Source organism: Hoplias malabaricus, chromosome 1 (assembly GCF_029633855.1).
Source record: "Hoplias malabaricus isolate fHopMal1 chromosome 1, fHopMal1.hap1, whole genome shotgun sequence".
Taxonomy (NCBI): Eukaryota; Metazoa; Chordata; class Actinopteri; order Characiformes; family Erythrinidae; genus Hoplias; species Hoplias malabaricus.
The window spans coordinates 66,099,089-66,115,740 of NC_089800.1; the positions used below are offsets into that span (position 1 = coordinate 66,099,089).

At 38.7% G+C, this 16,652-nt stretch overlaps 1 protein-coding gene across 1 annotated transcript; it reads left to right on the top strand.

Moving 5' to 3' along the window:
* Nucleotides 1-4,358: 4,358 nt before the first annotated feature.
* On the top strand, nucleotides 4,359-14,709 carry si:ch211-125o16.4 (neuroblast differentiation-associated protein AHNAK). Its single transcript, XM_066681882.1, has 5 exons — nucleotides 4,359-4,460; nucleotides 8,612-8,669; nucleotides 8,820-8,931; nucleotides 9,055-9,191; nucleotides 9,904-14,709. Exons 2-5 carry the CDS (start codon nucleotides 8,667-8,669, stop codon nucleotides 14,131-14,133), a joined length of 4,482 nt encoding a protein of 1,493 aa, XP_066537979.1. The 5' UTR covers nucleotides 4,359-4,460; nucleotides 8,612-8,666; the 3' UTR covers nucleotides 14,134-14,709.
* The last annotated feature ends 1,943 nt before the right edge of the window (nucleotides 14,710-16,652 follow it).

Here is a 16,652-nt window from a genome sequence, read left to right on the forward strand (position 1 = left end):
CAGTACTATTCTGTTTAAACAAATCATATTTTCATAAAAAAAACAAAAAATCATGTTTTGCTATAAATTAGCATGTAACTAGTGAGAATGGAGACTGAGATATAGCCATGCACTTTTATTAACCAGCTTTCTCTCTTTGTCACCTAATGTTCACACTGTGCATTTGGTTACTAAATTATACTATGTTAATCTCTAAAGGAAAAATAGTACAAAAATATTCTTGACATATTGGTGAATTTTTAAAAAAGTTAAATCTTTAAAATTAAAAATAAATATTATTAAAAACTACATTTTCACAGTACCTTTACTGTTTGCTCTGCTGTGCTCCTGTCTAAGGCTAACAAGAGTCCAAAAAAAGTAACTTAAGCAATACAGTAAACTTTGTTTCACTGCTTCTACAAATAAGAGGATTTTAAAAAATAGAGAATTTTAGAGATTGCCTTTGTAAGTTTTTTCCTCAAACTCTTCATGGTTAGTGTAGTGTTTACTCGGATCTCTGGCATGCTAATCTCAAACTAATAACAGTCTCTGAAGTGCAGGCTCTTTCACCAGGGTCCAGCCCTAATTCAGACTTTAAAGTGAGAGTGATACAGTGTTAAACTCCTCCTCTTTATATAAGTGGCTCCTATGCGTTCCGGACTGAAACACCTGAGGCAGAGGGAGGAAGGGAAACTTCCCTGGAAACACACTTCTCAGAGCACATCACAGCATATAACCACCCTTTCCTCAGTGACCACCCACTCCAAGGATTTACAAGCATTTCTCTGTAAACAGAGAGCGGTGAAAGGTGAATTGTACACTGAGTTTTGTCAAGGTTTACAGCATTTAGCGACTGTTGAATGACTAAATGATGAACAACACAAATCAGTACGGTGGACTAATAACGTCTAATAGAGTGGATGGGGTGGGCAAAGGATTCAAAAACTCCAGTACTGATGTGTCGGATGCACTCTTACACAGCACACTCTTAGTGCAGCACACACTAACCACCAAGTCAGTGTCACAGCAGCACTGAGAATGATCCACCACTCAAATAATTCCTGCTTTGGGGTGGCCCCTTAGTGTCCTGTGTGTTAAGGGACAGGGTGAAAGATTGCTAACAATGTAGTCTGTTAGTAATCTGGACTAAGTCCTCTTTCACCCTGGTCTTCAGTGGTTATTCCCACAGGACCACCATAGAGTAGGTATGATTTCGGTGTTGGACCATACTCAGCGCTACAGTGACACTGACATGGTGGTGGTGTGTTGATGTGTGTTGTGCTGGTAAGGGTGGATCTGACACAGCAGTGCTGCTAGAGACTTTAAAGCCTTGAGGGAAGCTACCGGAATAAGAATAGTTAAAAAAAAAATATCAAGCCAGCGGCGTCCTTTGTCCACTGATAAAGGACTAGAGGATGACCAACTCCAACTGTGCAGCAACAGGTGAGCTACTGTCTCAGACTTTATATCTACAAGGGGGAACTACACAGTAGTTGTGTCAAACAGAGTGGCAATGAGTGGGTTTAAAATCTCTGTCTTTACCACTATTATCAGCCCAACATGCCTCCACCACCACTGTTTGTGTCTGTGTCACTGCAACGCTGAGAAAGAATCACCACTCAAACATACCTGCTCTGTGGTGGTCTTATGGGGGTCCTGACCATTGAAGAGCATGGTGAAATGGGGAAAACAAAGTATGCAGAGCAATGTAGTTCTACCACCAACACAGGGTTGGATAAGAAGGTGTTCATAAAGTTTTGGCTATATATTGTATTAGCTAGGCTGTTGTTAAAGGAGTTAAGTTGTGTTCATAATACTGGCTAGCATGCTGCAGATTTATTATATTGTACATTTTGTTATAATGCTAAAACAAATTATACTAAATTACAGATATGAGCACTCGGCTTTGCATGATCATGTTCTTTATGTGAATCTATTCCAAGCTCTGTCCTCACTTATCAACTAGTCCTTTACCATTAGGACTGATGCATGATCTACAAGCTTCATTCTCATTGTTGGTCTTAACTGTGGCCTTAAATTAGTCACCATACTGCACCCTCATCCTGTCTGTTTCTCTCTCTCTCTCTCTCTCTCTCTCTCTCTCTCTCTCTCTCTCTCTCTCATTTTTTTCTAGATTTGATGAGTGAGTTCAGCTATTTTAGGGTGCACCTGCAGCGGACACACAGCATGAACATAGCATGAAATGAATTGTGACACTTTAGAAAAGCTGCACAATAGTGTGCCCAATGTCAAGAGTTTGCTAGAGGAGTGTAAGGTCCCCACACATTGAGCTGAAGAGAAGTGGAGCCGAGTTCTCTCAAGTAACAGGGCTCCATTAAAGGAATTTGGGCATGCGTTAGAGTGGGTCTTGTGATCCAGAGCTAATTATCTTTCATTAATAACTATTATCATGAACCTCACTAATGCCCCTGTGACTGCAGGCCATCAAATCCTCAGTGAAATGTTACAAAAGCTACTCCATAATCTTCCTAGAAGTTTAAAAGCTGTTACTGCTGCAAATCTTTTACCACGTTAACACAATTCTATTTAATAAAACATTTGTGACATGTTTTGTTCAAAAAATATAAGGATTTCAACAAAAAAGGATCAGGGGGGTGTGGTGGTGCAGCAGGTAGTGACGCAGTCACACGGCTCCAGGGACCTGGAGGTAGTGGATTAAAGTTCCGCTCTGGGTGACAGTCTGTGAGATGTTTGGTGTGTTCTCCCTGTGTCTGCGTGGGTTTCCTCCAGGTGCTCCAGTTTCCTCCCATGGTCCAAAAAAAACTTGTTGGAAGGTGGATAGGTGTGAGTGTGAATGTGTGTTGCCCTGTGAAGGACTGGCACCCCCTCCAGGGTGTGTTCCTGCCTTGGGCACAGTGATTCTGGTTAGACTCCGGACCCACAGCGACCCTGAATTGGATAAGCTGTTACAGACAATGAATGAAAGAACACAGGGTCAAATTCTCCTGTCTAAACAGCCCTGTTCAGAATGACTGGTTTTAGCAACTGTTTCTTTAAATGAGAATTAGCTACAGCTCACCCCACCCTTAAGTGCACAGCAGCAAGAAGTTAGGTCCCGTGAAAGCTGCTAGTGTTTGCATTCACACATACAGCTCCTCAAGGTAAACTCTGGAAGATTTCTGGGTTAATGTGCATGTGTGAAAGAAGCTTAAGTCTCAGAACTTTTATAGGAAGTTGAGCAAAATCACAATGGCTCGCTGAAGCCATAGTTATAGACTGCAAAAGATAAAACCAAATATAGAAAAAAATTATAAAAATTAAAATGGTGGTCTCATTTAACAAGTTGTGGTTTGGTAGGCATCAGGTCCAGTGTCCAATTTTCATTTGTTATTAGAGCAATGAATGGTTGATGTATAATTAATATTCAAGTCAGAATTTAAGCCATTTAATCATTTATAGCTGTCAGTCAGTTTAGCCAGCCCAGGAATAAATTGTGCATAGACAGAATTCTCTCAATACTTTCATCAATCTTACACATTCCTCATATTCCCTTTAATTCTTGAATATAGCATACATTTTGTGTGTCTATTAAGAAGATATTGTAATGCATCATTCTTTAAAGCATTGTAACTAAAAATGAGACGCACTGGGGCAATCACAAGTAAACCTATGATCTGCATGCCCAGTGCCAAGCAATGCCATGAAGGGTGTAAACACATGGGCAGCTGCTCTAGACTGTCATATGTCATTTCTCTTCAGCGTTGGGTTGTGGAGCAGGGAGACTACGTGCTCTAGAAAGATGGAAAACTAGATGGTGAAGTATCAGTAGTAGTGACATTACTAATATGCTTGTGACTGTCATCAGATCCTGACCAGTGCTGATCCACCACCACATTTAATATTTGTGATGGACTATGGGTCAGAAGACCAAACTGCTTAGTTTGCTAAAGCAAATTTAAGCAATTTCAAAAAAAGGACATAACAGAATTGGATGATTTCCCAAACAAGGATTAAGTTTGGTCCTGGACTGAGGAGTGAGTTTGTCAAGGCCTACTCTTAATCCTGTTTCTCAGATAATCACAGGAATCCATGCCTAGCCTAAACTGCAGTTTAATAATCCAATTGTTTGGTAATGTAGGCGAAAGCTTCACCTAGAACTGGACATCAAATCAAACTTGAATACACATGGTACAAGTGTTGCTAAGTGACACTATGGTGTATCATTTTGGAAACCTGGAAAAGCCTGTTTCAATCTCTCTCTCTCTCTCTCTCTCTCTCTCTCGCTCTCTCTCTCGTTCTCAGAGGTTTCGGTGCCTGATGCTGGGTGTTTATGTCGGGCTGGAGGCGGGTCACTGGGCTGTGGAACCTGTTTGGTTGCTCACTTATGTTTATCTGTCAGGAACCCAGTGCTTGTCCAAGTGAACAAGAGGATCAGACTGAGCTGAAGTTCAGAAGAGTTCCCATCTGCATCCCAGCCTTACACCAGCTAAGACCTTTCACATCTGCATTTGCATCTTCAGGTAAGAGCCAGTCATATAGCAGCGTGTGGAGAATATTACATTAAAGGGTAGTGGAGTGATAAATCTGAGAACATGTACAATAGTGTCAGAAAATTCTGCTCAAAGTCCATTGCTGACTGAGGCTGTATTCCTTTGAGAGGTGTGGCTCTGTGACAGTTGCTATAATTCTGATGCTGTTTGGTGCTTTTTAATCATGCTCCAGTAATTCTGGAATGCAATGTTTTACTGTTTTCCTTGTTAAATATGAGGACAGTTTGGATTGGTTGTGGCCAGTGAGATTTGTGATAACCCCAGTTGCTGTTCTGTAAGTCTTATTGGCATAACAACATCGCAATTTGGATCATTAATCATCAAAATTCTGTAGAAGTAATATCACCTACATTTTCACACCGAGCAACCAAAGAGTTGGCTTTTAAAGGGGAACCGACCATTTTTTTTTTACATTTCCACATTATGAATTGTTTAAGGTGTAAACAAGGCCATTTAGAGACGTCTCACATGAAATTCTCCATTTAGAGGGACGCACTCAAAAGGCTCTCTGCCTCAGAGAACCTTATTTTTCAGAGTGGTGTTAATAGGAACCAAACGTTTTATGCATTTTAATGTAGGTGTCAATAAACATTTTTAAGGTTATCCACTATGTTGCAATGATCAACATTCCATGTACTATTCAGAACATACAGTATGATCAATGGTGAATGTGGAGATTAAATGAAATGGCTATATTTGCCCTGTGTATATCGTGAAGTCTGGCACATTTGCCACCACTGCAAAGAAATCTGAGTCCATACTTTTCCAAACATTTCATATCAAACCAATCTGAATGACTTTATTTGAACTGCAATAACTGCTTTTTTGCATTATCCATTTAGTTCATAGGTGATTAATCCACATTTATTTCCTTTCTCATAAATGCAGAACATACATTAGTTTCACAGTAGTTTCTTCATTAAAATCTGAATAATGTCTGAAGATTAAGAACTGAATGATAGATCTGCAGTTTACGGTGTTCAGACCTAGTCTAGGACTAGAGAGAGCTGGACCTGTGTGCTTAGTAGGAGTGGTCTTACAGTGATGTGAATGTTAATGTGGCTTCCTTTAGTGTTACAGATCCCATAAACAGTTATGACCAGCATTTCCATATATGGACTAGTGCAGGTAGTTTTGATATATTTCAGTCAGTTTTGTTTTTAAATTGCATAAATCTTGCAGATGGCCAAAGTTGCAATAGCTTTTGAACAACAGAGAGTCATAAATGTAATGCTTTCAAGTCGTTAGAGGGCTTCATGGTTGGAGTGGTTTATATGGTTTGTATGTTTTACGTAGCACCACTGCTTTCCACATGCCAGGCTGGGGTTCAAATCCCAGCTCAGGCAGGAACACCAAACTATCCCTGTGGGATTCCAAATTTTTAGCCTACAATTGTAGTATTTGAATAAACAATGTAAATGTGTAGTGTAATGGTCACAGTGCAGGTGGCAAACTGTTACTGGCCAATCAACCACACCCTGAAAGTATTTACTAAAGATCAGATCATGTATGCGGTCAGTGTTTACTGTGACTAAGGACAAGGAGAAGAAAGGTGTGAATGTGAGGTGTGTTTGAAAGAGAGAGATGGGTATGCAGCGGGGCCTGGTACGAGGCACATCAGCTTCCAATCATCTGAACAAACAGGTTTTTGCATTCACTCAAACCCAACTCCATGCTTGTCATTCCTCTGGCATGAGCTGGACTGATGATGAACACACACACAAACACGTATAATGACTGTTCTGATTGTAATGACTGTTTATCTGTGTAATGCGGATGTGCTTATGATCCAATGGAGGGATGTTTTCCTAGCAAAGGGACACGAAGCACTTCGGGGGGCTGGCTTATAGTTCTATGTGTTTTTGGACTGTGGGAGGAAACCCACACGGACATGGGGAGAACACACCAAACTCCTCAGTCAGTCACCCGGAGCAGGACTTAAACCCACAACCTTGAGGTCACTGGAGCTATGTGACTGCAACACTACCTGCTGCACCACCGTGCCGCCCTGGAACCAGACTGGTGTTACCTAAATCTAATCATAGAACATCAGTACATGACCTCACTTCTGTTTATGTTGCATAGGTCTCCACATATATATTTAATCAACAAAGGCACTAGAGGTTTTCAGGAATAAGCACTTTTCAGTTTTTTAGCCATTTCCCTCACTGCTTCTCTCATAATGAGTTGGGCGTGGCCTAATATCAGGGTGGGACCTGATAGATCATTGACTAATTGTTATGCAAAACAAGCAGAAGTTTGTTGTAAAGGGTATTAGCATAGAACTCTACTGCTCTGAGTTATATCAATGACAAAACAGTCCCAGCTGAACAGGGTGTGTCCAGAATGGGCTGAATCCAGAGTTTAAAAACAGTAAAATCTTAAAAATAAATAAAAGTGCTACAAATAGGTTTTTATGCAAGACCTTAAAAAAACACTTTTTGTTCCACAAAGAACCATATTTGCTTATAACTTTTAAATTGTTAAAAACCTTTAAATTCAGCGAATGTAGTTTAAATCTTCACACTCACACATCTATTAAACAATCATGGTCCTTTATGGAAATAAAAGTGGTTCTTCTATGGCACTTTTATTTTTAAGTGTACATTGAATTGTACAATTCTGCCACTAATTTAAGGAGCACTAAGTACATTTTACAGTCAACAAGTAGCAACGAATATTTATGGGAGTGAATATTCAGAATTAAGGTTAAGATTTTTTTTTTTTTTTCTGAATTAACCAATTAATTAGCCATGTTTTTTTTTTACTGGAACCCATACAGTATAATGACTATTTCATAGCTTGAATAATCAAGTAGTGCTTTTGATAACATTTTGATGTTTAGAAGAGAAAATATTACTGTATAATATTAAAAAATGTAGGCTGAATAATGTTAGTATTACAGTTATGTTAATACAGAGGCTGCAACCATAGAGTGGGCTGCTGAAGAAGTATGAGTAAAGTGTTCAAGGTTTAAATGTGGTAATACATGCAGTTAAGGGAAAATACCTAAAGAGTACCTTTACTGTCTGGACAATGAATGAAGGTGTCAGTGTGCTTTCGTTTGTTCCAGCTCTGTGCCACCCTTTCTGACTAATAGCCTTCTATCTTAACAAAACAGAGAACACTGTGTTATTCTGTATTCTCGGAACAAATAACCACTGTTAGAACACAACTTCTATCTCTAAAATAGTAACTTTAAAAGAGAAGGGAAAACACTGTAATAAAGGTAAAGTGAACAAGATTTTTAAAAACAATTTTGGACCATTTCTTTTGGTCCTATCAATGAATTTCTCAGTTCACTTTTCAAATGATGGAAATAAATGAATAGAAAACCCATAAAAGTGGAGATATAAGTGTGGATGAGAAACATTTATTTTATGGTGAGTGGACCAACTAAGAAGGTTCAGATTTATCAGGATAAAATCTTATTTTACTCTGCAATAAAGTAAATGATGAATGATCTTTCTTCTACAGGGCTAGAACCTCAATCAGTTATTCCTGTTGCAGCAGTATGTTTCTGTATTTAAAACATTTTCTTTACATTATTATTTACATAAATGGAGATGTGAATGTTTGTCCCAAAGCCAAATTACCTTTATTAATATTGCTAAGAAAAATATAATTTAATTAACAGCATATGTATGAATGATGTCCCAAAGCCAAATATCTAATACTAGTACCAAAACTACTATTAATAATATATGTCAATTTTCTGCTATTTAATGTGTATGTACTTAAGTACCATTACTTACTTTTCATTCATTTGGATGCAAATATTTGAGTCTAATTAAGTGGAAAAAAAAGGACAGAATGGAGAGTTTGGTTTGAAGATTGAGCTGAGTGAGTAGGAGAACAATCCTTCCTCAAAATAAAATTGTTCTAGGAGTTCAACATATAAAGAAATTGTTGATTTTAGTTCCATACAATTTAAATGTTTTCAACTGTTTTTATAGCTATTTCAAAGCTGAGCACATGCTGCACATTTTCTCAAAGAAACTGGCCTTGCAGAATTATCAAATGACTCTATGCACCCCTACCAAATAAAAAATCCATCTTGGTATTTTAAAATTCCTTTTAAATGACAGTTCATTGACTAATGCTTTTCTTTGTTCTGACAGACCTCTTAAGGACTACTCTTTAGCGATATGCAGCTATAAAGAAAAATCTGTCACAATGGTAAGGATAGTATGTGATTAATTAATTTGCATACAATTTTAGTAATTAATTTATTTCAGACAAGTGATTTGTTATTGCTTGTGTTTGTGAACTGAATTGTTTCATTTTCTTATTATTTTTTTAAAAAGTTTTCATTACTTACCATTCCAGAATGGGGAAATACCAAGCTCATTCTCCTCAGACATCAAGGTCTTGGAGAACACAGGGAAAGGAGCTGTGCTGGATGCTGGAATGAAAAGTCCTGCTGTCAATTTAAATCAGGGTAACTGTTTTTATCCAAACCCTCAGTTCATGCTTGAAATCTGACTCCTCTTAAATATGATATGCATTAATACCTAGATTTATCAAGACATGTTTGGGAACTTTTCACACATTTCTTTCCTAGATCAAGACCAGATTGTTTCTGCCACAATTCACCTTAACCACCTTTCTAAACAAGATGCCCTGAAAGTACTCAAGCTCATTCAGCCTTATGACAAGAACCTTGAAGTCAAGACCAAAGGAGGTCTTAATACCGGATTGGTAAGCACTATCTCAACATAATACAAAGAGGCAGCATATCTAACAAGCAGCTCCTCAGCAAGTAGTTGTTGCACACAAAGACATATGGAATTTAACATATTGTAAATGCCCTTGAATGAAACCTGATTTTCTGCACTTAAAAGCATGGTTATCAAATCTAATGTTCTGTTTTTCGCAAAGCTATCCCATTGTACTAAATCACAACTAATATGTGATTTAAATCTTCTAATAAAATTTAAATATATTTATATATTTAATTTTATTATATGCTTAGTGTAGTATAAATCATATACTTCTAATGCACAAATATAATAATTTGTAATATTATATATCATCAAATTTAGTTACTACAGTTTGTAGTGATTCTTTTTGTATTACTGACTTTTATTTAATTTGAAACATATTTTAATACTTTGTGTAGCCTTTTGATATAATTTAATGAGTTAAATTGGGCAGCTCAGAGAAATATATATCAACAGTATTAGATAAATGGAGAAAATAATATGACTGCTATATACTCTGAGATGCCCATTCATTTATTCATTCATTGTCTATAACTGCTTATCTTATGGACACGGTGGGTCCAGAGCCTACCTGGAATCTATTTAGTATATTATAATTTTAAATTAATATAATTTAATTACAAAAAATTATTGTGTCCAAATATGTGGTTCCAATATTCATTACATCTACTCTCATTCCCTTCCTTTAGAATCTTGGAGATCTACACATGACAGGAGAAGCTCCAAAGCTTGCAGATCTTAATCTTCAAGCACCATCAGTTGAAGTTCCTGGGCTGAAGGGAAAATTAAACTCTCCAAATATCAAGGGTGACCTCACAGCTCCATCGGTCAATGGCGAAATCCCACGGATTGGCTTAAAGGGCTCTGTACCAGATGTGAATGTGGGGGGAAATGGCAAGTTCACAATGCCAACTGCTGACATAACTGGGCCCAAAGTTCTTGGTGCCAATCTAGATGGCACCATACAACCTCCTGATGTCAAAGTCTCTTCTCCAACACTGAACTCTCCACATGTTTCTGCAGAGGTTAAGAAACCTGAAGTGAAATATAAGACTCCTAAATTTAAGATGCCAAACTTTGGTACTGCCAAAAAAGGTGGTGTAAAAGTAAATACACCTGATTTAAAAGCAGATGTAGAATACCCAGATCTGTCTGACCCAAAGATTGAGGGAGATCTAAAAGCTCCAGAGGTTGATGTGCATTTGCCTAAAGCAGAAGTAAAAGGCCCAAACCTGAAGGCAGAAGTCCCTGATGTTGATGTTGAGGCTCCTTCTGGAAAACTAAAACTGCCCAAGCCCAAATGGGGTCTCTCAAAGCCTAAAGTAAAGGCTCCAGGTGTTGATGCAAACATCAAGGCACCAGAAGCTGACCTTTCTGTACCAGAGCTCAAGGCAGACGTCAAGACACCAGATGTTAATGTTGCTTTACCCAGTGCTGAGCTCAGAAGCCCTGATGTAGACATTAATGCGCCAAATCTTGACGTCAATGCACCCTCTGGCAAAATTAAATGGCCCAAGATCAAGAAACCAAAAGGGTCAATTAAAGGACCAGTAGTGGACATTGATGCAGACGCACAGGCTCCAGATTTGAGACTATCTGCACCAAAAGTGGATGCAGACATCAGAGCACCGAATGTGGCGGTGCCTGAAGCAAACCTTGAAGCGCCAGGAGTAGATATAAGAACTAAAGGCATTGATATCGAAGCTCCCTCAGGAAAAATCAAGAAGCCCCATTTTAAGAAGCCAGCATTTAAAGCATCTGGACCAAAGGTCAAAGGACCAGGCATAGACACTGGTTTATCCACACCTGATCTGTCTCTGGCCACTCCAGACATTAAAGGTGATATCAGTACCCCAGATGTTGATTTGACACTACCCAAGACAGAATTAGAAGCCCCAAATGTTGATGTTAAAGGCCCCAGTGTAAATGTTAATGCCCCATCTGGGAAATCCAAGTTCCCCACTCTCAGGTTTCCAAAGTTAAGTAAACCAAAGGTGGAAGGACCAGGTCTTGATGCTGACCTAAAGACACCAGAGTTAAATGTTTTTGCTCCTGATGTAAATGTGAATTTGCCTAAAGCTGATCTTGAAGGGCCAAACCTAGATGTCAAGGCACCAGATGTCAAACTCTCTGCACCAAAAGTAGAAGGGGACATTACTGCACCAGACCTCAATATCAAGACTCCAGATGCAGAGTTGAAGGCTCCATCAGGCAAATTCAAGTTACCCAAATTAAATACTCGAAAGGCAAAAATTCAAGGGCCAGATTTAGGGCTTGAAGGTAATCTTAATACACCTGAACTTAATGCCTCTGTTCCCAATATGCCAAAGTTTGAGGGGGATGTTTATTCACCCACATTGAAGTTACCCAAAGCAGATCTCAAAGGACCTGAATTAAATGTCCAAACAGCAGGGCTAAATGTTGCTTCACCTACAATTGGAGGAGACCTGAGTGCACCCTCTGTCAATTTAGACATCCCCAGTGCTGATCTTAAAGCACCAGAGGTAGATCTAAAAACATCAAATGTTGATACCCCATCTGGAAATATCAACATGCCTCATTTTAAGATGCCCAAATTTGGTCTCTCCGTTCCAAAAGTGAAAGAACCAAAACTTGAGGGAAATCTTGAAACCCCAGACGTTAATGTGAACTTTCCCAAAGCACATATCAAAGGGCCTGACCTGGATATAAAAACACCAGACCTCAGTGTATCTACTCCAAACATTGATGGTTCTGTTGTTGCTCCAGCTGTAAATATGAATTTGCCAAAAGCTGAACTGAAATCTCCTAAGTTGAACCTGGATTCTAATATCCCAGGGCTGAACATTACATCACCTACAATTGGAGGAGACCTGAGTGCACCCTCTGTCAATGTAGACATCCCGAGTGCTGATCTTAAAGCACCAGAGGTAGATCTAAAAACACCAAATGTTGATACCCCATCTGGAAAAATCAACATGCCTCATTTTAAGATGCCCAAATTTGGTCTCTCCGTGCCAAAAGTGAAAGAACCAAAACTTGAGGCCAATCTTGAAACCCCAGATGTTAATGTGAACTTACCCAAAGCAGACCTCAAAGGGCCTGACCTGGCTATGAAAACCCCAGACCTCAGTGTATCCACTCCAAACATCGACCGTTCTGTTGTCACTCCAGCTGTAAATGTGGATTTGCCCAAAGCTGAACTGAAATCTCCTCAGCTGAACCTTGATGCAAATACACCAGATCTTAAAGTGTCTGCACCAAATGTAAACATGAGCCTACCAAACGCAGAAATCACTGGTCCTGAAAAAGATCTGACCGTCCCAGATATTGATGTTAACACACAATCTGGAAAACTGAAGATGCCTCACTTCAAAATGCCAAAACTGAGTCTCTCTGGACCAAAGGCAAAAGGCCCCAAAATAGATGCAGGTGTAGACCTCAAGGCACCAGATGTGAATTTACCCACAGCAGATCTTAAAGAGCCTGATTTAAACCTAAATGGCCCTGACCTGGATCTTTCCATACCTAACATTGATGGCTATGTATCTGCTCCAGCTGTAGATTTAGATTTACCAAAGGCTGATCTCAGTGCACCGCAAGTTAAAATGGGAGCAAAGACACCAGATCTTAATCTCTCTGCCCCAAATGTGCACTTGCCAAAAGGAAGCATTGAGGGCCCTGATGTAGATCTAAAAGTTCCAGATGGCAGCATTGATGGTCCTTCTGCAAATTTAAAGTCGCCACACTTTAAAATGCCCAAATTTGACTTCTCTGGCCCAAAGATTAAAGATCCTAAACTAGGTGTCAAAGGGGATTTGGATGTCTCAGTCCCTAAGGTTGAAGGTGAGGTAAATGCCCCAGATGTTAAGCTAAATCTACCAAAAGCTGACATCCATGTCCCTAATGCTGAAATGAAATTACCTAAAGCTGAGGTAAATGTTCCTGAACTAGAATCTTCTTCAGGAAAGCTGAAAACCCTCAATTTCAAAAGACCCAAATTTGGTGTCTCCACTCCAAATGTAAAGGCACCAGAAGCTGAAATAAATGCTGATGTCAAAACTCCAGAACTCTCTGCCCCAAGATTAGAGGCAGATGTTAAAGCTCCACATGTCAATTTAGATTTGCCCTCAGCTAGTGTCAAGAGTCCTAAGGTTGATGTAAGCCCTCCAGCAGTGGATGCAGAGGCTCCAAAAGGGAAGTTCAAATTTCCAACACTTAAAATGTTTAAAAAAGCTAAATCTCCAGATATTGACACTTCGGCTAACATTGAGGGACCTAATCTGTGCATGTCAGCCCCCAACCTTGAGTCACCGAATGTTGATTTGAGCTTAACTAAAGCTGAGGTTGATTTGCCATCTCCAGATGTAAATGTTAATGCTGGTTCTACAAAGAGCAAATTCAAATGGCCCTTCAGAAGGTCAAAGGAAGGGTCGAAGAACATCTCTATAGATAGTCCAGATTCACCAAAGCTCGATGCTGGAGAAATCAGACTTGATGCTGATGCTAAATTACGAGATGTACCAGTGTTTAAGACCCACAGACTGCCCAGTAGCAGCAGCATCGAAAACATCCTGCAGAAAATAAATAGGGCTGTTGACTTAACTAGTGATCCCACAAAACCAGTCTCAGTCCCTTCGGTGAAGGCAGAGGTGAAAGCCTCCCCTTCGTCTACTGGTGAGGATGGACAGACACAACCAGTAGACATCATAGAAAGACTGAAAATGTCAGCAACACGTTCGGTGAACGATTTGCCCACTCCTTCAATAAATGCCTCAGAGCCAACAGCTAGTATCCAGGTTGGGACATTTTCAGATGCAGACAGTCCTACAAAAGTTAGAAGTGGAACGTTTAAAGTAACAAAGCCTGAAGATAAAATGTCCCTGGGTCTTAACAATATGCTTGGATTGCCCACAAAATCAGACACAGACCAAGATTAAGATCCAGTTTAAACATAGTCCATCCATTGAGTAACTGGAAACAATTCTGTCTATTTAGACCTGTCCAGAACCAGATTAAAGTCCCTACCTTTGAGACCTGACATTGACAATGAAAGTGTGATGCTATATAAGACTCTAAGTTCTGTGTGAGACATTATGTACTTTGATGGAATTAGACAAAACGTAAAGTTGTGTATGGGATTTAAAACAGTGGGTTGCGTTCTGCAACATGTAATTTTTTTGTATAAAGCCTCTGTAAAACATTCTGTAAGGTTTATATAAAACTTAATGGCAATCACTGCATACTATTTGTACAAGGTTAGTAGTAACAAGAACACATTATTATCATTTTAATTTAGAATATAACTTGTTTCTTTGCACTCAAAACTAATATATAATATTTGTGTGAATGTACACATTATTTACACACATTCATCAGTATTGCTTATGAAAAATTATGCTGCCCAATTAACAACGCTGTCCAAATGTCTTTTTTGTGCTGCTTATCTGTCTTTGACTTTACAGCTGTATAAAATTCTATAAAAACTATTTTTTTCTAATAAATGTCATTTTGATGCAGCAGTTATGTTTGTTTGTCATTTTTTGCTATTTAAATGTCTGTGCATTTAAGCTGTATTAGCAGCAACCAGAAAATATTTACTAAATTGAGGCCTACAAAGGTCCACAACCACCCATTAATCTATTCTTGGACCTCAGATTTCAAAATAGAGCTGTTTTTAAAATCAAAATTTGTACCTTGTAAGTTTTAATTCACTGTTTGAATTACCACAGAAACTCATTTGTAACTAGAGTTGTTTAGTTTTGTAGCACTTTTGGTAATGCAGTTAGCTGTCTCTCAAGTTTTGAGACATTTCCACCTTAAGGGACCCGAAACACCAAAAATAATTCAATATTACCTACCTATGGAGCAGGAGCAGATCAATATGCTCATTTTGGTTTGTGAATTTCCAACTCTGCCTCTGCCACAGATAGAGAGAGACAGAGCCTAGCATACTGCACCATGACAGTTTGTTTTTTTTAAATAATTTTTACAGACACTGGGGCTTCGTAAACACATTATACCCATTTTTTGAGCATACAAACAGACAGGAGAGCTAGTAAATGGTGAAAAACATCATCTGAATTTTATAATTATAACATTGTGAACTTTGCGTGTAATATGAAGTCCTTTACTTATGAATATGGATAACGGCATAAACATGCACACGCACACACACAGTTGTGTATGTGTGATGTTTATATACACCCTAGCCTTATCCTTGCAACACTACTTTATGACAACGCACGTAAGTGAGTGACATTTGAAACAGAGTTTGGAAATGATTGAAGTTGGACAACTTTGGGGATCTCCAATGTCTATTTTGGGCATCCCCAAATAAAGCCAACTTTCCTTTCCATCAGCAACTCAAAGTGTCTTCAAAACTGACTTCATCTACTTTTTAAAAGTGGCAAAGCAGTGGTTTAAAGCGTAGTTCACACTAAAGGTCAAGTTTTAGAGAGATGTTAAACTGAAATTAAAGGAACTGAATTACAGCATCCTCAATACAGTGGAATTTGGACTGGGATATGGAGTAAATATAAGTTTAAGTGCTTAGATTGAATAAAGTTTATCAATAATTCAATCCATATTGTGTCATCCTGTAGTAATTAGTACAGGACTATGTACTAATAATATAGGGATACCACCTCCTCTTGTCTAAATTAAAAGGGTAGCCTGTTTATTTAGTTACTCTACTCCTACTTTTAACTATATGCACCTACCTTAAAGTGCTGACTGTCAGATAAATGTCTATAAATATTAGTCTTTTACAATGTGAACTGCTGCCCTTCAGCATTTCCTTTGCTGAGTGGAACTATACGGGAAAATCTCTTGAACCAATCAAATCAGGGCAGTTTTTCCCCTTCTTTTTGTCAGAAGCTTCATCCCACAGCAGTGTCTCACACAAACCAAGCTAAGTCCCTTTAGTCATGCTTGACCAACAAGAGAAGGACACCTAACATTTCAAAAACACCTAGCAACTGTGAGCAATCATTGTAACACAGCTTTAATTTAAATAAAAGGTGTCAGAAGGTCAACTTTATGAAATCTCAGTTACACAACTTCACATGAGTGAAACTAAGCCTGGGTGAGCTGACTGAAAAAAAGGCTTTTCATGTCCTACAGCAAGGCATTTTTGGTTTTTGAGTAATCTGACGTAACCATCAAGTGTTCAAGCTGCTTATGCATCCTGACATCTCCTTCAAAGCTGTATCATTGCCAGATATGCTTAATAAAAGGGAAATAAAAGAAAAACAACATGTATGGTTGGATGATAAGAAGGTAATACTGGAAAAAATATATGAAAAACTGTAAATCTTGCTGTAACCCCTGCTCCACAAATTACAAAATAATGAGCTCTCTGCAAACTCCAGCGTGTCACATTAAACCCAGTTTATGTGCTCCAGCCAGGCACTGGTACCTTGGATCTTGAGCTCCAGTGAAGTATTTAACCCTACTT

Coding starts and splice junctions, on each gene's coding strand:
- si:ch211-125o16.4 (XM_066681882.1), top strand. Junction 8,932..9,054: donor TGCTGTCAATTTAAATCAGG/GTAACTGTTTTT, acceptor TTTCTTTCCTAG/ATCAAGACCAGATTGTTTCT. Junction 9,192..9,903: donor GAGGTCTTAATACCGGATTG/GTAAGCACTATC, acceptor CCCTTCCTTTAG/AATCTTGGAGATCTACACAT.